This window comes from Musa acuminata, chromosome BXJ3-7 (genome assembly GCF_036884655.1).
Source record: "Musa acuminata AAA Group cultivar baxijiao chromosome BXJ3-7, Cavendish_Baxijiao_AAA, whole genome shotgun sequence".
Classification (NCBI taxonomy): Eukaryota; Viridiplantae; Streptophyta; class Magnoliopsida; order Zingiberales; family Musaceae; genus Musa; species Musa acuminata.
Genome location: NC_088355.1, coordinates 16,227,118 through 16,254,699, shown reverse-complemented (window position 1 = coordinate 16,254,699; position 27,582 = coordinate 16,227,118). Strand labels below are relative to the sequence as shown.

The following is a 27,582-nucleotide window of genomic DNA, read 5'->3' as shown; positions in this document are numbered from 1 at the left end:
AAAAGGATTTTTATGAGAGGAAGAAGAGCTCGCATGAAGTTTAGGAGCATAAACAATCTCTACACTACGTGGAGCAGCCAATTGTGAACAGAGCCACACCTTTAAATTGTGGGGAAAGCCACCGCCATTGTTACAGACCACTCTTCAGCTTCAGAAATCTTGAATCCCTGCCGCCATGTCAGAGATGCTGCAGCCAAAGAATCCATCCAAGTTTGATTCGGTAGCTCTTGTGATCTGCTTCCTACCATGCCTGTTCCTCGCTTTCGGAAGATCCGGAGCTCAAGCTACTACTCCTCTATCTGAAGGCATGTCGTTGTCTCACTATAATCTTTTTATCTTCTGCTTGCTCCATGTCTTCTCCTCTTTTTCTCTGATAAAGCACTCGAACCTTATTTTTTATCTTCTGTAAGTTTCCATGGTTTTTGTTCTTCTTCTCCTCCTATAATTCATATCTTTCTTCGACAAACACACGCAATTCAGTATAACCTTTTTTATCTTATGATTGTTTACATGCTTTATTTCTTTCGGGTTTTCCTTTTTCTTCTTCGATAAAGTACTCAAAAAGTTCACTGAAACATTTTTGTCTTTTGTTTCTTTCCATATTTGTTTCTTCTCCCGAGCTTTTTGCAACTTCTTTTATTTATTTGATAATAAAGCACTCAAACAGTTCACTGAAGCCATCAAAGTCCATAAAATCCACTTAAAACCATAAGAAAAAACACCAACACAACCTACAAAATAGTTAGAAAGAGCTCATATAGATATGATGGTGATTTGAGGTCCTCATATCGTATACTGGTTACACTGTTTTGACGTAGGTACCAAAAAAAAAAAAAAGAAGAAGATTTTCTGCTATTTGAGACTCATTTTTATTTAATTATTGTAGAAATATTTCTTATTACTTGACTTTTCATAGTTATCAAAGAGGTTTTGAATTCATACAAGTTTAGATGATATAGGATTGCATCTTAGGCCACAATTTTCCTAATTTGTTTGTGGCAATCCGTGAATCTATTCTTCATCATTTTTACTCATCAAATCAGCTATGGATTATTTCAATCTTTTATTTTCTTATTTATGTCATTTTCCCAATACATCCGTTCTATGTTTGCCTTTCTTTTTAATTTCGAACAACATGTTAATCTTAAACAATTTTCGAGATCCTTTTTTCTCTTTCGATGGGAAATTTTAATTTTTTTCACATTAAAAATCAAATAGAAATATCTTTTGGTAAAACTAAAAAGAGACTTTTTTTTAATATCTAAATTATACCTTATCAATTATTTGAATTACTAATTATATATATATATATATATTTATATATATATATATAAATAATATTTTTTAAGGATATTAATGCTAGTCGAAGTTTCACTATTGCTATACTTGCCGACGATCGATGGTATAGAGATTAACGACGATGATATATGTGTGTTATTGAATTTTGTAAGGGATACGACTAATCTTATAGGACATACAATTTTGTCAAGTCGTTTAAAGATGCTGACTTGCCGGTTTCTCACGGTCAAACCACACGAACTCATTCATACATGCATGCATTAGGTTGGTAGCGTGTGATATGATGATGGTGATAACATGGTAGCATTTGATCGAGGAGTTCGTTGTTGACGTGAACACCGTGTGCTGTTTCCGGCGTTGCAGTGGCGGCACTGAACGCGATCCTGGGGCGGTGGGGGAGGACGGCTTCGGCGACGTCGTCGCCGGCGTGGAACATCAGTGGCGAGCCCTGCAGCGGCGCCGCCACCGACTCCACCAATTTCGACAGCCCCGCCTTCAATCCTGCCATCAAATGCGATTGCTCCTACGACAACGCCACAACCTGCCACATCACTCAATTGTACGCGCTCTCTCTCTCTCTCTCTCTCCAGTTGGGTTCTTCTCCTGCATCATCATTTTTTTTTCTTATTTTTCTTGGAGTTCATATATAATTTAGAACACACAGACTCTCTCTCTCTTGATAAACAAAGAAACGAACTTTGTATAGAAAAAATACGAGTAGATCGTAATATGCAACAAAATTAAACGAAAATTATAATAAAATATAACATCAAGATTTACATAGAAAACTCTTCCAACGTGAAAGGTAAAAACAACGGGACGAACCAAAGAAAATCCACTATAAGAATAATAAATATACAAATCTCAAAGTCTTTTGTCCAAAACCCAAGCAACAATCACAAGAGAATAACTGAGATACAAGGATTACGTTACTATATACAATATCCAAAATCTCCTCAAGTAATCACAGCAAGAATCTACTGTAGATTTGATCTAACTTAAGATGAGAACACTACTTGGATTATTGAGAACAGTTTTTGCGTTATTCTTGTCTTCTTCCATTTTCTTTTTCTCTTATTTTTCTACCCATTTCTCCTCTTTTTGAATCACGTTGATGTTGCTTTCTGCCCATGTTGCTGTAGTTTTCTCTCTTCTTTATAGCCACCACACCCCCCTTATTAGATCCAAGTTTAGGTTAAAAAGGGAAGTGGGCTATGGGTTGTTAAAGCTCACTATGGGCTAAACCAATGGGTTGTCTACCCAATAACCTCCCCCTTCAGCCCATAAGGGAGGTTGTCTCATGACTCCTCAATGTGAAGCCATGCCGACCAACTATTGACACATCTCCTACATTTCTTTCGGTAAGATTTTTGTCAACATGTCTACTTCATTATATCTGTATGAATTTTATGAAGTTGCAACTACTTCTCTTTAAGCACATTTCGAATCTAGTGGTATCTGACATCTATATACTTTAACTTGGAATGAAAAATTGAGTTCTTACACAAATGGATGGCGCACTAGCTATCATAATAAACCATAGTTTTCTTGTTTAAGCCTCAATTTTTGTAAAAATTCTTTCATCCATAACATTTCTTTGCAAACCTCTATAGTAGTAATATATTCTGCCTTTGTGGTAGAGAGAGCAATACATCTTTGGAATCTGGATTACCATGACATAGCTCTCCTTATAAAAGTAAGTACAAAACATGATATGAATTTCCTTGTATCTATATCTCTTGCTATATCTGCATCTGTGTAACCTGTCAACATAGGTGGTCCACCTCCAAAACTTAAACAAACTTTAGAACTTCACTATGAGATATCTAAAGATCCACTTCACTGCTGCCTAGAGCTCTTTGCCTCGACTTGCAAGAAATCTGTTAGTTATACCCACTGCATATGCAATGTCCAACCTCGTACATACCATTGCATACATTAAATTTTTAATTACTGAAGCATGAGGAACCTTTTATATTTTCTCCTTCTCCTCATCATTTGAAGAACTTTGTTCTGAGCACAACTTGAAATGACATGAAAAGGAGAACCAATTGGCTTTGCATTGCTCATAATGAACCTTTCTAATACATTCTCGATGTATTTCTCATATAATAACCAAATCTTCTTGTTTTTTCTATCACGGGAAATCTACATGCTTAGTATTTGCTTTGCTAGCTCCATGTCCTTTATTGCAAAGGATTCACTCAGTTCCTTCTTCAATCTGTCAATTGTAGAAATATCTTTCCCAAGGATAAACATGTCATCAACGTAAAGTAAGAGAATAATAAAATCCTCACCAAACTATTTGATGTACACACAATGATTTGAAGTCATTCTTTTGTATTCATTTTCAGTCATAAATTAATCAAACTTTCTATGTCATTGTCTTGGAGCTTGCTTAAGCCAATATAAGCTCTTTTTCAACTTGTAGGAAAAATTTTCTTTACCTTTAACTTTAAAGTCTTCTAGTTGCTCCATATAAATTTCCTCCTCCAAATCACTATGAAGGAAAGATGTCTTCACATCTGACTACTCAACCTCCAAGTCCAAGCTAGCAACAATACCAAGAGCAACATAAATAGAAGATATTTTAACAACAAGAGAAAAAATCTCTTTAAAGTCAATACCTTTCCTTTAACCAAAGCCTTTCACAACCAATCAAGCTTTATACTTTGGTTGAGAACAATATTCTTGAGTCTTCAACTTGAAAACCCACTTGTTTTTCAAAATCTTCATTCCCTTTGGTAGTTGTACTAAATTATATGTGTGGTTCTTCTGTAGAGCATTCATCTCTTCCTGTATAACAACTAACCATTTCTTTTTCTGCTCAATTTCAACTACATTCTAGTAACTCTCAGGTTCACTTGTATCAGTAAACATCACATACTCATCTATAGAGTATCTTTTGGAAGGTTGACGTTGTTGGGAAATCTTGGAGGCGACATCACATGTGCAGCGGAAGAACAAGAAAACAAAATCCCCTATTCCTAAAGAGATGTTCATCGTCGTGCGAAGATTGATGCGCAAAATCCGCAAAACTTAAAACTGCGTATATAGTAGATTGTGTTACCTAAGGAGATCTTATATCCCTGTTTCCTTGCAGATCTTTAGGAGAGGCTGAAGGAGGTCAAGCGTCCTCCTCTCTAGCGGTGATCCACATAGTAGGGCTGTGACGATGCTCCTCAAAAACTCTAGGCCTACTCTGAGGTGGAGAAGGGGAGGAGAATAGGAGAGGCAAGCAAAGGCTCTAGCCTATGAGGCTCTGAATCCCTCCTATTTATAGAGGTCCCCTGTCAAACCCTAATAGATCCTCCCCCAATGGGTATTGGATCTGCATCCAATAAGATAAGGGCTCCGTCGGATATCTCATATCCGAACCTCTACTCATCGCAATGCCTACCATATGTGTGTGATCCTCTAGGCCCAATATCGAGCTGGCCGTGAGTCATACATGTCAGAACTCCTTCCAACTTAGTGAATTATTATCTATGTAATAATTCACTCAACTCATCGACTACGGACGTACTAGGCTACTATGTCGTAGTCCCTAGATGATATAGGGGAATCCAATCCATTGGACCTATCTGTCCTCAGTTACCGTGTACCTATAGTCCCTCATTCATCTAATATCCCAGAGACCATATATCGAGCATGGTGCTATCAGACCCATATGGTTTCTACTCGAGTCTCGCTCTAATCGGATTCTCCCGCAGAACTCTTTTTCTCTCAACCCGAATAACCCTGGCCAGGGATTTGTTTGAGCAAGAACACATGGGATATTCCTCTCATGACGCCAAGAGTGGATGATCCTCTATCGACACTCAATAGCCCTCGTAAGGTCGACTACCACTCCCAATGACCAGCTATACTAGATTTGGGACAGCCAAACCTATTAGTCTAGTATCAAAGAGTGGAGCACTCATATAGGACATCCTTGGTGTCTCAAGTCTAAGGGCCATATACACCACTAGGACTACGGAATCGCTGTTTGACAATAAGGCATCATCAACCATCCAGCATTTCGTAAGCGGATCAATCAGTGAACTCATTCTCCAATGAGCACCTGTATTGTATCCCTAGTGTCCCTACACGAGCAGCTATGAGACCAGCTGCATCCATCATATGGACGAGTATACAGCACATCAGTCTGTCCAGTTATCACGATGTCCCTCTCGAGTAATCTATGGCCGGGATTATTAAGGATTTGTGTTTAAAGGTGAATCGATCTCATTATCGTGATCTCATCACGATCCGATTCCCATTGCACAAATCCAAGGACATCATAATATATATATATATGCATATATGCAATAGTTATAAAGTGATATATGTCAAAATATAATAAGCAAAAAGATTCCGTATCAAGTCACACGTGTCATCACTCACGTGATTGGCTTGCTGGGCACCTATGACTAGCAATCTTCCACTTGACCTAAAGTCAATCACCTATGTGTCTGATCCCTATCAGACCCCTGTGACGCTCAAAGACAATCTGAAACAATGGCTTTGTTAGTGGATCTATAATGTTATCTTCGGATTGAACTCTTTCCACTACTACATCTCCTCGGGTTACGATCTCTCTGATAAGCTAGAACCTCCTTAGAACACTTCTAATGAGACCCGGATTCCCTTATTTGAGTAATCGCCCCATAGTTGTCGTAATATAAGGAAGTCGGCTTCTCGCTACTCAGCACGACTCCCAAATCTGTGATGAACTTCTTCACCCAGACTCCCTCCTTTGCTCCATCTGATGCAGCAATGTACTCCGCCTCTGTGGTCAAGTCAGTAGTAGTATCTTGCTTGGAACTCTTCCAACACACTACTCCTATATTCAAGGTGTACATGTACCCTGAATTCGACTTGCTATCATCGACATCAGACTGAAAACATGAGTTTGTGTAGCCTTCAACCTTAAGGCTACTACCTCCATATACTAGTAAAAGATCCTTAGTCCTTCTCAAGTACTTAAGGATACACTTTACTGCTTTCTAGTGCTCCAAGCCTGGATCTGCTTGATACCTACTCATGACACTCAAAGCATGCGCTATATCAGGCCTAGTACATAGCATGGCATACATGATAGACCCTATTACTAAGGCATAAGGTATCATATCCATGTTTGCCCTTTATTCTAGAGTCTTTGGGGACTTACTCGTAGAAGGCGATATCCCATGTCTCATTGGTATGAGACCTCTCTTGGAATTTTCCATGCCAAACCTTTTAACAATGGTTTCTATGTACATGAACTAGGACAAGCCAAGCATCCTCTTGGATCTATCTCTATAGATCCGAATCCCCATGATATAGGATGCTTCCCCTAAGTCATTCATGGAGAAGTGTCTAGATAACCAAGTCTTTACTGTGGATAGCATTCCTACGTCATTCCCGATGATCAAGATGTCATCCACATATAACACCAAAAAGGTGATAGCGCTCCCACGTACCTTCCTGTACACATAAGGCTCATCTTCGTTCTTAACGAAGTCATAAGATCTGATTGCCTTATCAAATCTTATGTTCCAACTTCGGGAAGTTTGCTTTAGACCATAAATGGATCTAAGCAACCTGCATATCTTATCTAGGCAGTTCTTGGACACGAATCCCTCAGGTTGTATCATATACATCTTCTCCTCGAGGTTCCCATTGAGGAATGTAGTTTTCACATCCATCTGCTAGATCTCATAATCATAGTGTGCTGCAATAGCCAATAGAATTCTGATGGATTTTAGCATTGCTACGGGTGAGAAGGTTTCGTCATAGTCAACACCTTGCCTTTGACGATACCTCTTTGCCATTAGCCTTACTTTATAGGTCTCTACTTTTCCATCTACTCCAATCTTTTTCTTAAAGATCCATTTGCAACCGATGGGTACAATACCTTCGGGCGCATCAACTAGATTCTAAACCTTGTTGGAGTACATAGAATCCATCTCAGAATTCATGGCTTCTTGCCACTTCCCGAAGTTTATACTCATAATAGCCTCCTCGTAGGTCTGAGGATCAATATCCTCAATATCCTCTCCTCTAATATGTCCTACATATCTCTCAGGAGGATGAGATACTCTGTCAGACCTACGTAAAGTTGAAACTTGTGTATTAGGTACCTGAACAGACTCGGGCTGTAGAGTGGTGCTTGAGCTTGGTTCTCCAACCTCGCTCAACTCTATCATGCTCCCACTATCTCCGCCAAGAATATGTTTCTTCTCAAGGAACACTGCTCTCTTAGCTACAAAGACCTTTTGGTCTTCGAGATGATAGAAATAATACCCACAAGTTTCCTTGGGGTATCCCATAAATTTGCATCGCTTTGTCCTCGATTCTAACTTACCGGGGTTGTGTCTTTTAACGTAGGTAGGGCAGCCTCAAATCTTAACAACCTTAAGATCATGCTTCTTCCCTTTCCATATCTCATATGGTGTAGTCACTACCGACTTAGTTGGAACTCTATTCAGAAGGTAAGCTACGGTTTCTAGGGCATATCACCAGAATGAGATGGGTAGGTCAGCGAAACTCATTATGGACCGTACCATGTCTAATAGCGTACGATTTCTCCTTTCAGAGACACCATTGAGCTGAGGTGTATAAGGAGGTGTCCATTGGGATAATATCTCATGGTCCTTGAGGAATTGAGTAAACTCTGTACTTAAGTACTCACCTCCCTGATCTGATCTGATCGAAGAGTTTTGATACTCTTTCCAGTATGGTTCTCCACCTCATTCTTATACTCTTTGAATTTCTCAAAGGCCTTGGACTTATATTTCATTAAGTACACATATCCATACCTTAAGAAATCATCAGTAAAGGCAATGAAGTAAGAGTAACCACAAATGACATGAGTTGACATGGGTCCACATACATCATTATGTATGAGTTCCAACAGCTCAGTGGCTCTCTCTCTTGTTCCACTAAATGGAGAGTTGGTTAGTTTTCCACGAAGGCAAGACTCGCAAGTTGCATATGACACATAGTCGAATGGATCTAGATATCCATCATTTAGCAACTTTTGAATCCTTCTTTCATGGATGTGACCTAGCCTACAATGCCACAAGTATGCACTGTTCATCTCATCTCGTTTCCTCTTGAACACACTTATATTTATGATTTGTAGAGTAGTGTCTAACATAAATAAATCATTATGCAATATTCCTTTCGTGATGATCTTATCATCTAATAATATCGAACAACCATTGTTCTCAAAAAACTAATTTATATCCACTAACTGTCAAACATGAAATTAAGATAATGTTTTTGATAATAGAAGGAACAAAATAACATGCATCTAATGCAATAAAAGCTCCACCAGGCAAATGTAGGGCGACCTCGCCAACAGCTACTACAGCAACTTTTGCTCCATTACCCATCTTGAGGTCCATCTCGCCTCTTTCTAGTCTCCTAGGCTTTGCTAGAACCTACAACGAATTGCATATATGATAAGCACTACCGGTATCCAATACCCGTGTGTTATCATAAGAGTCTGACAAATGGAGACTGATCATGAATGTACATGAAGCTTCACCAAGCTTTTGTTTCGCCCTTTCTGCAAGGTACTCTTTACAGTTCCTCTTCCATTGCCCATCTTTGCCACAGTGGAAGCACTGGCCTTTGTCCTTTGTTGGGTCTTTCTTAGCAACATTTGCTTTACTTGGTCTGCCCTTGCCCTTTCCCTTCTTAAGGGACCTTTCTGCTTTCCTTTTCTTTCTGGTCTTACCAGTGTAGAGAACCGGCTTCTCTTTCTTAATAGTACTCTCTGCCTCCCTCAACATATTGAGGAGCTCTAGAAGAGTCACCTCAAGCTTGTTCATATTAAAATTCATTATGAACTGTGAAAAGGAATCTGGTAGGGACTAAAGCACAATGTCCACACACAAGTTATCCTCTACGATCATTCCTAGACCTGTGAGTTTCTCTATCCACTCAATCATCTTTAGGACATGGTTCTAAACCGGTGTCCTCTTAGTCATCCTAGCGCGGAAGGGGCTCTTGGATATCTCATATCGTTGAGTCCTTCTCTGTTCCTTAAACAATTTACGGACATGTAAGAGAATGGATATGACATCCATCTTTTCATGTTGTCTTTGTAACTCGGGAGTCATAGAGCCCAACATATAGCACTGAGCAAGAGTGGAGTCATCAATGTACTTCACATAACTAGTGATCTCATTCTCGCTTGCCCCTTCTTCGGGCGTATGCATCATTGTATCAAGGACGTACACAATTTTCTCCGCCGTGAGAACAATTCTCAAGTTACGGAGCCAATCAGTATAATTTGGACCAGTGAGGTAGTTGACATCAAGTATGCCACGTAAGGGATTTGAAAGCGACATTTTCTAAAATAAAGATGCAGCAGAAATGAATAACATGCAGATTTTGCAATAAATAAACTATCAAGATATGGACTTCTATCTTAATATGCTCTCACTATTTTACTAGCGAGTCACGCGACACCTTCAGCACGTGATACGGAAGTCTCTGGCAGACTTCTAATGGGGATCAGGATCTAATCAGCGTCTTAGTGTAACCTCGAGGGACTCGACCAATCACACTAAGCCTAAAAGGTAGGCAACTCTTGCCGATCACAACTCCTTGTGATTCCCGTCCTGTTCGGCCTCCGAATCACCATAGTCTCGAGGGACTCGACCAACCATGATGCTCGGTTAAGTCGTGACATCTCTATGTCGTAATCAAGATAGTGAATCACGATATAGGTGAGTCTCGATATAGGTGCATCTCCATGCACTGTGATCGTCCATCTTGTCATCGTCGGTTCCGTCGACATCTCGATGCATCTTCATGCATCGCGATCGTCCGTCTCGTGGGTCCCGCTATCGCATCCACGCTTCCGCTGCGCCTCCTCATGTGATTACAACTTAATCATAGACATGCAGGCCCGACAATAAACGAGAAATATAATGGAGGCTCGTAGACCCAAATAATAATAATCACAAGTACACACATCACACGGTCCATGACCATTCGTCTACACATCAAACATCATATGTATAAATAATCATCATCATGTAGGACTATTAGATAATAATAAAAATAATAATCAACTAAACCTTTTTATTAATTAATATTTTCTAAAATCAGGGATATGTAGAGAATTTCTAAATTCCTAGGGGTATTTTCGTAATTTGGATAAAAGATAGAAAATAGAATTTCTGAAATTCACAGGGGCCAAACTGTCTTTTTGCCCAAAACCCTAACCCCCTCACCCCTGCTGCTGTTGCCGCCGCCGCCACCCTGCCGGCGGCAGGCTGTGCGGCGGAGGGCGGGACGCTGCCCTCGCCTACAGGCGGCGTGCCCGCGGGCGGCACCGCCACTGCAGTTGGTCGCACCCGCAGGCGGGCGCCCCTGCTGTCACCGCCACCCTTGCGGGCGACTCGCCCGCGGGTGGCGCCGCCCCTGCAGGTGGGCGCCCCCGTGGGTAGCGCTGCCCCCCCGGGCGGGCGTCCCTGTGGGCGCCGCCCCCTCCGCGGGCGGTTCTGCCCGCGAGGCAACGCCCGCAGGCGGTGCTGCCTCGCCGGGCGGCCACCCCTGTGAGGGGGTTTTGCCCGCGGAAGCAGCGGCCGCAGGCGCCGCTGCCCTGCGGCGCCTCACCCCGCGGGAGAAGCGGCCTCAGGCGCCGCTGCCCCGCGGCGCCTCTGCCCGCGGGCTGCCAGCCGCGCCGGCCGCAAGCCTGCTGCAAGCAGGCCGCCGGCCGTCTGCTGCAGGCACAGCGCTTGCGCATGCGCCAGCGCTGTGCTGCCGGGCTGCGGCTGCCGTTGCAGGTGGCTGCAGGCACGCAGATCGAGGGCAGCAACTGTTGCTGCCCTTCTTTGTTTTTGCGTAAACGATTTTGACGTCAAAATTCTTCCTAAACACAACACACACAGTTCAAACCCAATCATTCGCACGAACAACATGACTCTTATTATGTTACTTAGGGAGATCGTATATCTCTGTTTCCTTGCAGATTTTTAGGAGAAGGTGAAGGAGGTCAAGCGTTAGAGCCTATGAGGCTCTAAATCCCTCCTATTTATAGAGGTCCCCTGTCAAACCCTAATGAATCCTCCTCTAATGGGTATTGGATCTGCATCTAATAAGACAATGGCTCCGTCGGATATCTCATATCTGAACCTCTACTTATCGCAATGACTACCATATGTGTGTGACCATCTAGGCCCAATATCGAGCTGGTCGTGAGTCATACATGTCAGAACTCCTTCTAACTTAGTGAATTATTATCTCTGTAATAATTCACTCGACTCATCGACTACGGACGTACTAAGCCACTACGCCGTAGTCCCCAGACGATACAGGGGAATCCAATCAACTGTTGCTGCCCTTCTTTGTTTTTGCGTAAACGATTTTGACGTCAAAATTCTTCCTAAACACAACACACACAGTTCAAACCCAATCATTCGCACGAACAACATGACTCTTATTATGTTACTTAGGGAGATCGTATATCTCTGTTTCCTTGCAGATTTTTAGGAGAAGGTGAAGGAGGTCAAGCGTTAGAGCCTATGAGGCTCTAAATCCCTCCTATTTATAGAGGTCCCCTGTCAAACCCTAATGAATCCTCCTCTAATGGGTATTGGATCTGCATCTAATAAGACAATGGCTCCGTCGGATATCTCATATCTGAACCTCTACTTATCGCAATGACTACCATATGTGTGTGACCATCTAGGCCCAATATCGAGCTGGTCGTGAGTCATACATGTCAGAACTCCTTCTAACTTAGTGAATTATTATCTCTGTAATAATTCACTCGACTCATCGACTACGGACGTACTAAGCCACTACGCCGTAGTCCCCAGACGATACAGGGGAATCCAATCAATTGGACCTGTTTGTCCTCAGTTATCGTGTACCTATAGTCCCTCATCCATCTAATATCCCAGAGACCGTATATCGAGCATGGTGCTGTCAGACCCATACGGTTTCTACTCGAGTCTCGCTCTAATCGGATTCTCCCGGAGAACTCTTTCTCTCTCAACCCGAATGACCCTAGCTAGGGATTTATTTGAGCAAGAACACATGGGATGTTCCTCTCATGACGTCGAGAGTGGATGATCCTCTATCGACACTCAATAGCCTTCGTAAGGTCGACTACCACTCCCAATGATCAGCTGTACTAGATATGGGACAACCAAACATATTAGTCTAGTATCAAAGAGTGGAGCACTCATACAGGACATCCTTGGTGTCTCAAGTCTAAGGACCAGATACACCACTAGGACTACGGAATCGTTGTTTGACAATAAGGCATCATTAACCATCCAGCATTCCATAAGCGGATCAATCAGTGAACTCATTCTCCAATGAGCACTTCTACTATATCCCTAGTGTCCCTACATGAGCAACTATGAGACCAACTGCATCCATCATATGGACGGGTATACAGCACACCAATCTATCCGGTTATCACAATGTCCCTCTCGAGTAACCTATGACCGGGATTATTTAGGATCTGTGTTTAGAGGTGAATCGATCTCATTATAGTGATCTTATCACAATCTGATTCCCATTGCATAAATCCAAGGACATCACAATATATATATGCATATATGCAATAGTTATAAAGTGGATATATGCCAAAATATAATAAGCAAAAAGATTCTGTATCAAGTCACACGTGTCATCACTCATGTGATTGGCTTGTTGGGCACCTATGACTAGCAGACGTTGTCTAGAAGATCTTCTCAACTAAGGTTTTGCGGGAAGTTACTTTCTAACTTCTTCTTGCTTAACATGTCCTATAGATAGATCAATATCGAGCTCTACACTATCTTCCTACACATCTCACCCATCACCATGATATATTGGAGGAGTAACTTGGTCACAATCTGCTAATCCTTTTACAGAAGTCTTGGCTAGTGCCTCCTTCAAATCCTCAAGGATTTGATCCTCAAAGAAGACCACATATTTGCTTCTAAACACCTTCTGCTTTTCTGGATCCCAAAGCTTGTAACCAAACTTATCATGTGAGTAACCAAGAAAAATATATTCTTTTGTCTTACCATCCAACTTTGACCTCTCATTGTTTGGAGCATGTGCAAATGCATAATAACTAAACACTCTCAAATGCTTGTAGGAAACATATTTCCCTGTCCATACATGCTCTGCAACATCACCATCTAGGGCTGTACAGGGTGACAAGTTAATCACATCAATTACAGTCCTCAAAGTCTCATCCCAAAACTTTTTAGGTAGCTTGGCCTGTGAAAGCATACATATGATCTTTTCCATGATGGTGCAATTCATCATCTCTACAATTGCATTACGCGAAGGTGTACTAGGAACTGTCATCTCATGTTGGATGTCATGTGGCCTATAATAATTATTAAACAAGCATGTGTACTCACCACTTGATCTTATGTATTTTAATTACCTTTCTGTCTCCCTTTCAACTCTAGCATGCAACTTTTGAAAACATTAATAACCTAATCTTTGGTCTTCATAACATAGGCCCAAACTTTCCTAGAAATGTCATCTATAAAAGTGATAAAATAAAGTGCACTACTGATACCAAGAACATTAATAGATCCACCATGAGTTTTTGTCCTCAAAGGACCCATATATCTATATAAACATGATCTAAGGTATGTATTTTTCTAGACAAAGTAGGACTAGTAAAGGAAACTCTACATTGTTTACTAGCCAAATAATCAATACAAGAGTTCAAATGTGTACCTCTAAGGTCTAGCAATACATCTCTCTTGGAAAGAACTTGCAGTCCCTTCTCGCTCATGTGTTCTAGTCGCCTATGCCGCAACTCCATACTGAAGTCTTTCTCTGTAGCATTCAACTGCTAACCACAATCTTTAGCCTGCAACCTATATAAGGTGTGATATTTCTTTCCACTAGCTATAACAAGAGAACCTTTACTGAGCTTTCATTACCCTCTATGAAATCTACTATCATAGTCTTTATTATCTAGTTTTCCAACTAAAATTAAATTCAGCCTCAAGTCAATCATATGCCTCACATCCTTAAACACCAAATTATAGCCAAGGTTGGTCTTTATGTTGATATCACCCGTGCCAATGATGTATGTTGTGTCATAGTTGTCCATCTTGATAACACCAAAATTTCCAAACCTATAGGTAGCAAAAAACTCCCTCTATGGTGTAGCATAATAAGAAGCACATGTGTCAATCACCCACTCAAGATCATGACACACATAAGAAAAAATATCATCAAAAGGAGACAAAATCAAATAGTCACTACCTTGCACTTTAGTTGTGGTATTATATTTTGATTCTATAAACTCCACTTCTTTTTCCTTTTTCTTGCTCTTCTTAGGTTGATTTTATGGATTCTTATAATGTCATTTCTCACTATAGTTGTAGCAAACAATATTTATTTTTGATCTTGACTTGTTTCTACCTATGCGTAAACTGCTTCTATTCTTGGATTTTGACATTCCTTTGTTCTTTGAGATAAGTGCCTGTGAATCAATCTGAGATGTTGTTGAATTTTTTTTTCTCAAACTCCTCATTTAACAAACAACTTGTTATTTGACTCATAGTGACAACACCATCTAGCGTAGAATTACTGAGGGAAACCACTAATGTCTCACAACTTTCTAGTAGTGAACTAAGAAGTAACAATGCCTGCAACTCATCATCAAGAGATATTTTTATAGAGGATAACTAGTTAGTGATACTCTACATTTCATTCAAATGCTTAGCAATAGAAACACCCTCTTTATATTTCTGGTTTACAAGTTTTCTAATCAAGAAATCTTAGTTGCTAACCGTTTTTCTTTCATAGAGACATTCCAACTTTTTCCAAAGAGAGTATGCAGGACTTTTAGTAGAAACATGGTGAAAGACACTATCATCGAGCCATTGTCGAATAAACTCGACCGTTTTTCGGTGTAACCTCTTCCATTTATCATCTGTCATAGTTACGGGCTTTGCACTATCCCCTTGCAAAGGTCTATACAAATCCTTGTAATATAAGAGATTTTTCATTCTTGGTTTCTGTATCATCCAATTATTTTCATTCAAGCTAATCATATGAGAAACACTACCGGCCTCTATATTCAAACACAAAAATTAAATCACCAAAATCTTACTATGATACTAGTTGATGGGATAAATAGATGAACGAACTTTGTATATGAATAAATACAAGCAGGCCATAATACGCAGCGAAATTAAATGAAAATCACAATCAAACAAAACACCAAAATTTACGTGAAAAATCCATCCAACGTGAAGGGTAAAAACCATGAGACAAATAAAAGAAAATCCACTATAAGAATAATGAACATATAAATATCTTTTACCCAAAACCCAAACAACAACCACAAGAGAATAATTGAGATACAAGGATTACGTCATTATGTACAATATCCAAAATCTCTCCAAATAATTATAGCAAGAATCTACTATAAATTTAATATAACATGAGAACATTACTTGAATGATCGAGACCGGTCGTTGTCATTGTCTCTTCTTATTTTTTTATCTTTTTCTTTTTTTTCGAATCACGTTGCTAATATAGTTTTCTGCCCTTGTTGCTATAGTTTTCTGTCTCTTCTTTGTAGCCACCGTAACCCGATCTAGGTTTAGGTTAGAAAGGAAAATAGACAATGAGCTGTTAAAGTGCACTGTAAGCTAAACCAACGGGCTATTTGCCCAACACCTCCGTCATCATTTTCTTACTTTCTTCGAGTTCATAAATCATTTAGAATACATACTTTCTCTCAAATGCACACACTCACTCTCAATGCTACGTAGTTGGGTTCTTCTCCTTAGTCATCATCTTTTTCTTGAGGATCATGTTATATATATATATATATATATATATATATATATATATATATATAAAATTTTTGGCTTGCTATATATATGCAGGAAAGTGGACGCACTAGATGTGGTGGGCAGAATCCCGGACGAGCTGCAAAATTTGACGTACCTTACCAACTTGTATGTCCTCTTCCATCTCCGTCTCATATCTACCTCCTTCTGCATCCTACTACTTCTAAAGCATGCATGCAAGACAAGCATGAGATAAGAACTCATCATATCAAAAAGCACCTCCAAATGCAGATAACGAACATATAGACAACCAAATAAGTAAGAGCACTAATTATCAATCTATGGTCCCTAATATGCACAATACTTACATCATTTTACAATATATTAGTGACTTAATTTCCTATCAACATCATTGTGAGCAATTGAAATTATTATGTCAAGCAAGCTTTACATCAACAGGCATTTGGTTCGAAACTATTTGACGGGTCCCTTGCCTGCATTCATTGGGACCTTGACCGGCCTTCAATACTTGTAAGTCCACTTACATTCTAACCAAACCTATGATGTCAACAAGTTTGTTCTTGATTGGATGCAACTTTGCAGGTCAGTGGGTACTAATGCACTTTCAGGAGGCATACCAAAGGAACTCGGCAAGCTCACCAACCTTCTCTCCCTGTAAGATATCATTCTTTTTGATGCCCCATTTCTCAGCCAAAAATCCTCCACATGATTTCATGAACTGCAAGAAGTAATTATAAAAGTATCATGAATTTTATTGATAGCTATCAGATCAGGGTTGTGGAAGATAGAGATCAGCCTCAAGCCAATGTGGATTTGGATTTGACTCAATGCCATCAAATTGAAACACATATAACTATTACTTTTGTATTTGTCCTTCTAATTGTAAATTTAGAGAATATATATATATATATATATATATATCAATATTTAAAAAAAAAATTATGTTGCTAAAAGGATTTGGGATGATATATAAATATGATCTGAAATGGTAATTATGTCATATCGGATTCGGATATTTCTTGATGAACCGACTCCTTTTCTTTCACTTCCCCCGCCAACGACGGCCATCAACAGGCAGTCTGACTGTCGCGTTCTGCCATGTGTTCTCCTTACTCACGGCCACGCATCTGCCGGAAGACAACCCCCGAGGAGGGAGCGAGAGGTGGAGGCGAATGATCGCCTGATAAGATCTTTACAAGACTCTGCTTTTTCGCATGGGCAATGGTTGGTCGGCCGGGGTAGTCGACCAATCTGGTGCACTGCTGTGTCCATAGTTTCCTAATGGCATCAACCAAAAGATGCCAAAGCGATGGGTATGCATTTCGTGCATCCTTTCGAGTCAAAAGACTGCTGTGAAGATACATTACACCCCGACCTCCTTCAAATTGGCGCCCGACCTCCCCCCCCCCCCCCCCCCCCCCCCCACAACCTTTGAAGGTCGTCGATTCAATCAAAATCAAAAGTATTACATAATATGCAAAATTCTTTGGCTTATCAGTCTTACATTTAATTTGAGGTAGAAAATTCTTGCTTCTTAATGATGAACTTGATTTCTTGAAGTGGATTTTTTGTTGTTATTATGCTGTCTTTGGTAAAGAAAAGAACAAGGGGAAAAAAGTTTGTGACCGATCTTTGTTTTATGTATAATGAACACTTACATTTTGTTGATTCACATGTACTGCAATTCCTTCCTTATTGACATGTGTTGCAATCCCATGGCATAATTTTCTTCAGATGATGTGAAAGAAATATGAATAATTCGATTGGTTTTATTTTGCAGGAGTATTGCTACAAATAACTTCAGTGGCCCGCTCCCTCTTGAGCTTGGCAACCTGACTAAATTGCAGCAATTGTTAGATAGCTTTGACAGCCTTATTTGTGTTTTAGTGCTTCTAAACACTAGAAGTTTTTTAGTTGGTATTTTGTGCTTACATACAGTAATTATTGGGTAGGTATGTGAGTAGCTGTGGGGCAAGTGGTGAGTTCCCATCAACCATATCAGGACTCCAAAATTTGAAGACCTTGTAAGTCATCTTTTTCATTTATTTATTTATTTTTGCATATCAATTGCGCAGACATAGATGTTGTTCACCACTTTTTTTGTCTGTATCAGGTGGCTAAGTAACAATAATTTCACTGGAAAAATACCAGACTTCAGCAGGACTAATATAACCGTATTGTAAGTATTGAGAGGAATAACTTTTATGTAATATCTGATATCTAGAATTTTATTTTAGTTATGCATCATATTTTCCTGCAATCTGTGTATCTATCACAGCAAAATGTTCGAGCAGCAGTTAAATTTGTTTATGTGTTAAAACAAAAGGATATCTAGCAGATTTCTGGTCAACTTTCCATCAAATCTGGGCCAAGAGTTTCTTTATTTTGTAACGTAGCCTTTATGAAACATAGGCACATGCTTTATTTTGTTAATTTACAAGGTTATATTATCCACAATTTCATATGTTCATGAGCAACTGGAGTTTTTTGAATCTCTTTTTTGCCATCCATATGATTTTAGTTTCCAATAGCCAATTCTTACACATTTTTTTTACATTATAAATACTATTAGAAAATTAAGTGCAGTAGCAAATACAAAGAGATCTAGGCCATCCTTATGGTTTTGATGCACAGAGATTTCTGTTGTGTAATTTTTTGGAAGGATATTTTTAATAGAGTGTGGTATGACTCACATTAAAGCAATAGTCTTTGTTAGAAACACTAACAACAATATCCTTAATCTGCTTTTGGTAATGGACATCACACAATACATTCTGAACTAGAATTTGTATCTTAGTACTATGCCATTATGGTTATAGAACTCTATGGTTAAATGCAGTTGATGACATGTCATGTGCTTCTTTAAAGTATTTAAATACAAGGTATCATCTTACGGATAAGGCAGTTCTGTTCACTTTAATTCTCAGTTTAATAGTTTGTGCAATCAGCACTTCATAGGTGCCTCTAGCTTCTGTTATCTATTTGAAAATTATCTTAATTGCCTCCTGAAGCGGTTGCTCAGCTAGCTGATTGCTGAATACTAGGAGTTTTATGTCTTATCATGACTATCAACTAGGCTAATGACCACCATGGTGCAGATGTACGGATGTCACCAAAAGGCTCAATAGTTGTCCATGACAAAAGAATCTATAGGTGGGCATATTTGTGCAAGGTTGCTTCCTTAAAAACTAAATCTCACATTGTCAGTCCTATGTTCAAAATAATTATTTCTGCTACTAGCTTGTCATGCACAATTGAACTTATATTGTTGAGTCAAGATTGTTGAAATGACTTGAAATCAATGAAAAGTTTTCTGCAGAGGTATTCTTTTTCTATTCATACTTTGTCATTGTTCCAAGCTCCAGCCTCTTGAAGCTGTATCAACTTTTGCTTTTAAACATGCCCATATAAGAATAGTGATCTTCTTTTAGTTATACTAATTTTAAGATTGCTTCACCAGGAGAATGCAAGGAAACTCTTTCGAAGGGCCAATCCCATCAGGTCTTTCCAGGATGACCAATATCATAGACTTGTAAGGCTCATCTATTCCTAGTTATCTTAATTGTATATGTGTTGCACACTATTTAATTGTCTCACGGTGTATCTGTTGGTCTACTGTCTTTGTAATACACTACTGTAGTCATTGTTTTGATTTATACTTACCAAGGCATCACCATATACCATTTTCTTAATATCATTATATGCATAATGAATGCCTTTATTCATTACAGTTTTCTCTTTTTGCTTTTTTGTTGTCATGCAGAAGGATAAGTGACATACAAAAGGAGAGCTCATCGTTAGCTTTTATTAGTAATCTGACATCATTAAGCACCTTGTGAGAAAAAGACTCAACAATCTATTTTGTCTCATGCCACTTATCCTGCAGTAACAATTAAATAAGTCATGTATCATCTATTCCTTACAGGATCTTAAGGAATTGCAAGATATCAGATATTATTCCCTCAAACTTTTCACAATACACCAGTTTTCAGAAACTGTAAGCCTGATTCAGATGAATGTTATTGATGATGTTGCTTGTCATGAATGACAATTTTCTGGCTCCACTATTTTGTTTTTTACCTCCCTTTAATCTGTAAGAAATTGGTATTCTAATTTAGTGAGAGATATTATTGTCTCACAGGGATTTGAGCTTCAACAATCTTACAGGACAACTTCCTCAGTCTCTCTTCAATTTGAACTTGCTTAGTCACTTGTAAGAAAAATCCCTATAAAAGAGTTATTTGTAAGATAAGTTTGTGGTGTGAATTCATTTTATAATCATCCTAATAGGATGCTAGTTAAATTTGGTTACTATTGTACTTATTTTGAATTTTATTTTCCTCCTATTGCAGATTCCTTGGAAATAATAATCTATCTGGTAGCTTGCCCGCTAACAAGAGCGTGACACTTCTTAACATGTATGTTCTTCAGATTCAGTTTCTTGGAAGCTAATTTGCGATGTAGTCTTTCAATTCTTTGGGTAACTGCTTTATATTTAGAATTAGGAGAACTTTATCTGTCTATCTCATTCAGGGTTTTAACACTTACACTGTTGCTTGTGTTTTGATCAACAAACATTACTAAAATCTTCCCAGCAAGTGATAATTATTGTGTCATTTTTTTTTATAGCTATTCTCTAATACTGGTCTGATGAACCTGCTTCTTGTTTATACAATATTTGAGTGTTTGATTCTGGTTTATGTCTTTCCTGCAGAGATCTATCTTATAATCAACTGGCAGGAAGTTTTCCTTCTTGGGCTAGCCAACAAAATCTGAAACTGTATGTTTATTTAAAAAGAGATTCTTCATTGTACTATATTAGCCATGTCAAATACTTGGTAGTTCAAATGTTTCTCATCACTCTTTAACTACATCATTAAAGCAGATATTTAGAAGACATGGGAACATTCTGTAGTATAACTTATTACTATATCTAATGAATTCCTTCAAAAGCATATGGTTGCATTTTGGAACCATCTTGCATAAATATTGGTCGACTTCCCCATTAAGTCAATTTTACTTCATTTAGAGAAAACAGGAACCTTATTTTGCTCCATGAACAAGAGATGGCCTATGGTGATTAAACAGGACACACCAAGCTGATTCGTAACTTTGTGATAACACATGTAATTTTTATGGAATTACAACTAAAGTTTTGTTCCCTTATATTGTTTATACACTATGTAGTACTTAGGCCCCTTTGCCTTCCATTCTCATTCATATTTGGTAGACCATAAGAATTAAGAACTACCAATTGTGACACTCATTGCAGTAATAATTACAGGAACTTGGTGACCAACAACTTCATAATTGGAAGTTCATAAAGTTTTGTTCCCTTGTATTGTTTATACACTATGTAGTACTTGGGACCCCTTGCCTTCCATTCTCCAGTGATTCATATTTGGTAGACCATAAGAATTAAGAACTACCAATTGTGACACTCATTGCTATAATAATTACAGGAACTTGGTGGCCAACAACTTCATAATTGGAAGTTCATAAAGTTTTGTTCCCTTGTATTGTTTATACACTATGTAGTACTTGGGACCCCTTGCCTTCCGTTCTCCAGTGATTCATATTTGGTAGACCATAAGAATTAAGAACTACCAATTTTGACACTCATTGCTGTAATTATTACAGGAACTTGGTGGCCAACAACTTCATAATTGGAAGTTCTAACAGCAGGTGCTTCTGACCTATAACAATGATTTTACATCCTTAATATTTTTTTCATCTGGGGTGACATAATTAAAGTGTTATGTACAGTGTTTTGCCTTCAGGATTGAATTGTCTCCAACGAGATATACCGTGCAATCGTGGGGCACCAATTTGTATGTCGTAATTTTGGTTATTCATTATTAGTCTTTCCAATGTTAATATATGAATGATTTAGTTTTTGATGCTTGCAGATTCTTCATTTGCAATAAAGTGTGGTAGTAATAAAACTATAACAGCTTCCGATGGAACTTTGTATGAAATTGACAACCAGATTCTAACTACTGCTTCTTATTATGTGACTGAGACAAACAAGTGGGCAGTTAGTACTGTTGGAAGCTTTTCAGATGCCTCAAATGCTGACTATATTCTATACAGTTTATCCCAATTCACAAATACTCTAGAATCAGAGTTATATCAGACTGCAAGGATATCTCCCTCATCACTGAGATACTATGGGCTCGGGCTTCAGAATGGAAATTATACTGTTAAGTTGCATTTTGCTGAGACACAGATACTTGATCCACCTACTTGGAAAAGTAATGGAAGAAGAATTTTTGATATTTATATTCAGGTAAGTTAATGAAGATGTGTGTTTTGGTTTTATCAGCAAAAAAAAAGCGGGATGTGTTTTGGAATGTTTGCTAAGAGTATTGTAGTAGAGAAAAATCAAATAAGTAGTGGAACACCCAAATTAGTCCCACATCGAAAGTGAGCAAGATTATGATTGACTTATAAGGGTTTGATGAGTGTACTATTATTAATTTCAATCTATGTATTTTTGCCAGTGATCTGGGCCTAACGAAGTTGATAAGGCAGCCCATCAAGCTCGAGTCCTGACAAGTAGGCTTTAATATATGTAGGAAACGTAAAATATGATATATGCTTTTAGTTAACGTGGTAAAAATGCAAAATGAATCATTGACTTCGATAATTCATAGGAACAACAATCATTTTCTAAAAGAGAATCATAAATATATCTCTTTCGATTTTTTTAACTTACATCTTTAATGAACTATTGTGGAAAAATGACCATAACTTTTTATCTCTTGGTTCTTTTCTTTGAAGTGTGACTGATAGTACAAGAGAATTTTTAGTCTAGCTGAAACATTGTTGGAAAGAGCAAAATTATTACTTTGAATAATAAGTTAGATATTTGTAACAGAAATAGCTCAACTAACAACGGTAAACACCAATATTTTAATATTTATGAATATCTATTCTAAAATAAGAATAAATCTAGAAGTGTTTCAGCTGAGAAATGGCACAAATCAATATATGGTATCTTCACCTCTGATTCTTTCTGAATTAATGAACTATTGTGGTTAACTTTTGTGGAAAAAATGACCATAACTTTTATCTCTTGTTTCTTTTCTTTGAAGCGTGACTGATTGTACAAAAGAATTTTTAGTCAAGCTGAAACATTGTTGGAAAGAGAAAAATTATTACTTTGAATAATAAGTTAGATATTTGTAACAGAAATAACCTTACTATCAATGGTAAACACCAATATTTTAATATTTATGAATATCTATTCTAAAATAAGAATAAATCTAGAAGTGTTTAAGCTGAGCAAAGGTACAAATCAATATTTGGTATCTTCACCTCTTATTCTTTCTGAATTATTTTGACTTTGTCGAAATTTGCCAAGCTTATCTATTTTTTTTCAGGGAAATCTTAGAGAGAAGGATTTTGATATAAGAAAGGAAGCCGGAGAGAAATCCCTTGCAGCTGTCATCAAGGAGTATGTAGCTCCAGTAACAGACAACTTCCTTGAAATTCATTTCTTTTGGGCTGGAAAGGGTACTTGCTGTGTGCCTACTCAAGGTTATTATGGAGGATCCGTTTCAGCCATTAGTGTATATCCTTATGGTAAAGCAACACTAAGTGAATATCTTGCTTTTTGTTTAGCATGTTATTGTACCAGCATCTTATTTTCTTTTCTATTCTTCAGATTTCACTCCAACTGTTAGTAATAAGCCACCATCTACTACGTCAACAAGTAAGAAGAAGACAAGTATTATTGCAGGCACAACAGCTGGTGTTGTAGCTTTAGGTCTACTCTTAATATTTGGGATTTTGATATATTGGCACAAGAAAAGACTCAACAAGGAGGAGGATGATGGTACACCTTTCCACTAAACATCTTTAAAAATCTACAGTCCATCAGAAGTTAACAAGTGTTTCTGTTCTTTTTTTACATGTTCAAATCATTTAATGCAGAATTGATAGAAATGATTGCTAGGCCAGACACTTTCACGTACTCTGAACTGAAAACTGCGACTGAAGACTTTAACTCTGCCAATAAGCTAGGAGAGGGAGGATTTGGTCCTGTATATATGGTGAGAATCTGTGCAAGTTCCTAGATGTATGTAAACAGAATTATCATGTGACTTACCATATAAGTTTGTCTACAATGCTTGCAGACTACTTAAATATGTTTTACCTGGTGCCAATTTGCATATTAGCTACCTTAAAGACAGAGTTTGTGTCAATTAATCTGCTGTTCATCTTTCATTATCTGGTTTGTTAGGATCAAAATCCATCAGTTTGAAATGTTTGTTTTGTAGCCATTAATTATTGGTACTCTATGGATTATCATGATAAAAATATTTTCCTCGATAGATGTGTCTTTTATTTGTTCTTTAATTATCTTCTAGTGGGTTCTTTGTAATGATAGTAAATTCAATCCCCAATCTATTAATCCATGTGGCATAGACAGTTCATTGAATATAGAGTATTGATGCATGCTCCTCATGCATTTTTTACGTTTTTGTGCAAAGAAAGCAACATTTTATTCAAATAAAATAAAGTGCTGTACATAAAAATGGTTTGACAAACTCGCTCTCCTGCCAATGCAGAATCTGGAAAGAATATTTTACGTACTCTTACCCTACAAATAGAGAAATTATTTCCATATCTTGAACCTTAGTGATCCAAATCATAAATGAGCAACTTTACCGATGTACCAGGCCTCATCCTCTTCTATTTTAATTAATTAAATCTATTTATTTTTTAAATACAATTCTTCGTTGGACTAAGCTAATAAGAATTTTCTGTTCTTTTCTTAATTTTACAACTTGCTTGCCATCAGTTTGTTTTGCCTTTGCTGGAAGAATTGATGCATCTTGTTTCACTTATTGTCTTTCAGTTTTTGGAAAAAGAAAAATAGGCAATCATATGACAAAATAAATATGCATATTGGGAAGAGTTTACAAAGAAAACAAGAAGAAAATTCACCTATTCCATCATGTAAACTAAAAACAAGAAGAAATCATTAAGAAACTGGTTATAAGTTTGCAAACAAAACCAACTGAATAATGACCTAGAAAATAATAAATATCCAGAGAGAAACATACTGACATTGCAAACCCACCTACCAAAGTATCCCAGAATGACCAGTGCTTACCACCCATCCTCGCTTGGAACACATGTCAAACTCAAACAAAGCATATGAATACTGAAGCTAGCCACAGTGCCAAACTAAGAACTAATCAAAATCCACTGATCTTATTAGTCACATTAACCTGCAAAGGATGCAATAATGCAATGAAGCTTTTTCTAGGTTCCCAGTGGACATATTATACTTTGTTATGTAAGGTGTATATTAATATTAACATCAATTTTGTGTTTTGTTATTTTTATACATAGGGTAAACTTTTTGATGGAAGGACTGTGGCCGTGAAGCAACTTTCAGCAGCATCCAATCAGGGAAAGCGTCAGTTCATGACAGAAATTGCAATTATATCTGCTGTTCAGCATAGAAATCTGGTGAAACTATATGGTTGTTGTGTTGAGGGAGGCAAGCGACTTGTGGTCTACGAGTACCTGGAAAACAAGAGCCTAGATCAGGCAATCTTTGGTATCATTTAATACCATCTCAAAAAAGAAAGAAAACATCAATAGGAGCTTTCATTTTTTTAATTATGTATCCTACATGTTTTGCAAATTTTATGAACAGCATCTTTAAACTTAGTTGTGCATATGACTATGTATAATGAATGCATTGCAGGTAAGAACAATTTGCACCTTGATTGGCCCATTCGCTTTGAGATATGTTTGGGGATTGCAAGAGCTCTAGCGTATCTTCATGAGGAATCAAGAGTGCGAATCGTACACAGAGATGTCAAAGCTAGCAACATTCTCCTTGATGCCAATTTAAACCCTAAAATATCAGATTTCGGGCTGGCGAAGCTTTATGATGATAATAAAACACACATCAGCACTAGAGTTGCTGGTACAATGTAAGAAAGGCCAACACCATTTTTCCTTGCATTCTTTATTCTATCAGGCTTTACCCATGATATCAGTTTGTTTCTTTCTTCAATTGCACCATTAGGGTTTGCTGGTTTGTGTACTTTATTGGGATATAACAATAATTTTACTGTACTTTCCCAGAGGATATCTTGCACCGGAATATGCCATGAGAGGGCATCTCACAGAAAAAGCTGATGTTTTTGCATTTGGAGTTGTAGCTCTGGAGGTTCTTTCTGGAAGGTCCAATGCAGATCAGACCCTTAAAAATGAGAAAGTTTATCTTCTTGAATGGGTAGGTTCTCCAGTTTATCAGATATTGGCTTAGAAAACATGTCAGTTTTGTAGGGTTTAATAACATCCATTTGAAGGCAATTTCTTGCTTGGCTCTTTCACAATGTAAATACCATGACACGCTGATGAATATATCAGATAATGGTAAGTTGATGATATGTCGATTAACTCTGTATGCATCCATGAAATAATTTACAAGACCATGAGAAATTGCCTTTCACACTCACTTTGTCAAACACCTAGTCAAATGCCTATCATTTGTGTGATTGAATACACTCTCTATTTCAATTCATTCCCTTTGATGTGATTATATTGTATTCCCATCACAATCCCATCAATTATGTCTGAAAAAATATATCACTCTATGACCACATTTTTTGTTGAATGTACTGGAACTTGACAAAGTGGATGTGGATCCACTGTTCAATGGAAAGATTAGGACAATCATTGAATCCATCTTTCTTTGTCAAATAAAAAGGTAAAACATTCCCATTATCAATTGGCACTATAATGTTACATATTCTGATTCGTTTTGGTGTTCATTTTCTGTAGGCCTGGAATCTACGCGAGAAACAGTGTGAACTGGAATTGGTGGACCCAAAATTATTAACATTTGATGAAGCACAAGCAATCCGCGTTATCAATGTAGCTTTGTTGTGCACCCAAGCCTCACCAATGTTACGCCCATCGATGTCGAGAATTGTGGCCATGTTAACAGGGGATATTGAGGTAAGTGAAGTGAAGTCAAGACCTGGTTACCTGACGGATTGGCAATACAACGACTTGAGCAGCAACTTCGCCAGTTGTGGACTTTCTGAACCCGTCATCTCAGGATCTCAGAATGAGAGGTTCAGCACAGTATCAAGCACAAGCATGGTGCATAACATAGGAAGCTCAGCTTCACCCACACTACCGATGCTAGAAGTTATTGGTGATGGAAGGTAGCCATTGCTTCACATCACTTTTCACTTTGCTGCCTAATTGCTACGGGCAATTTAGACCTTCTCAACAGTTAAAGCACGAGGCATTATGCAAGCAACAAGAGTTTGCCATTTTGAATTGATTCAACACCATGCTGTATCTCTGGTATGAAAAATGGTTTTGTGATTAAGGGAATTTTGAAGGTGTGAATATTTGGTCCTATAGATGATCAGTGAGATTGAAAATGTTCTAAATTTGAAACTTAGCACTCTTCTGCTTTGCAAGAATAAATAAAATGTGTTTATGGTTGTTTGTATAA

General features: G+C 38.1%; 1 protein-coding gene across 1 annotated transcript; it reads left to right on the top strand.

Moving 5' to 3' along the window:
- LOC135643418 (probable LRR receptor-like serine/threonine-protein kinase At1g56140) lies at positions 1 to 27,582 on the top strand. The gene is made up of 24 exons (XM_065160322.1): positions 1 to 305; positions 1,663 to 1,858; positions 16,155 to 16,226; positions 16,518 to 16,589; positions 16,662 to 16,733; positions 17,860 to 17,931; positions 18,032 to 18,103; positions 18,193 to 18,258; positions 19,540 to 19,611; positions 19,843 to 19,914; positions 20,005 to 20,076; positions 20,221 to 20,292; positions 20,432 to 20,497; positions 20,794 to 20,859; positions 21,720 to 21,764; positions 21,846 to 21,910; positions 21,989 to 22,368; positions 23,465 to 23,666; positions 23,749 to 23,919; positions 24,018 to 24,136; positions 25,446 to 25,656; positions 25,807 to 26,038; positions 26,193 to 26,343; positions 26,895 to 27,582. Exons 1-24 carry the CDS (start codon positions 176 to 178, stop codon positions 27,285 to 27,287), a joined length of 3,141 nt encoding a protein of 1,046 aa, XP_065016394.1. The 5' UTR covers positions 1 to 175; the 3' UTR covers positions 27,288 to 27,582.

What these genes read in the sequence shown, in the direction of transcription:
- LOC135643418 (XM_065160322.1), top strand. Translation starts at nt 176, where the DNA reads ATGTCAGAGATGCTGCAGCCAAAGAATCCATCCAAGTTTGATTCGGTA. An exon ending in ATTGGAAGTTCTAACAGCAG is followed by an intron (nt 21,765 to 21,845) that starts GTGCTTCTGACC and finishes TGTTATGTACAG; the next exon opens with TGTTTTGCCTTCAGGATTGA. An exon ending in ACTAGAGTTGCTGGTACAAT is followed by an intron (nt 26,039 to 26,192) that starts GTAAGAAAGGCC and finishes GTACTTTCCCAG; the next exon opens with AGGATATCTTGCACCGGAAT.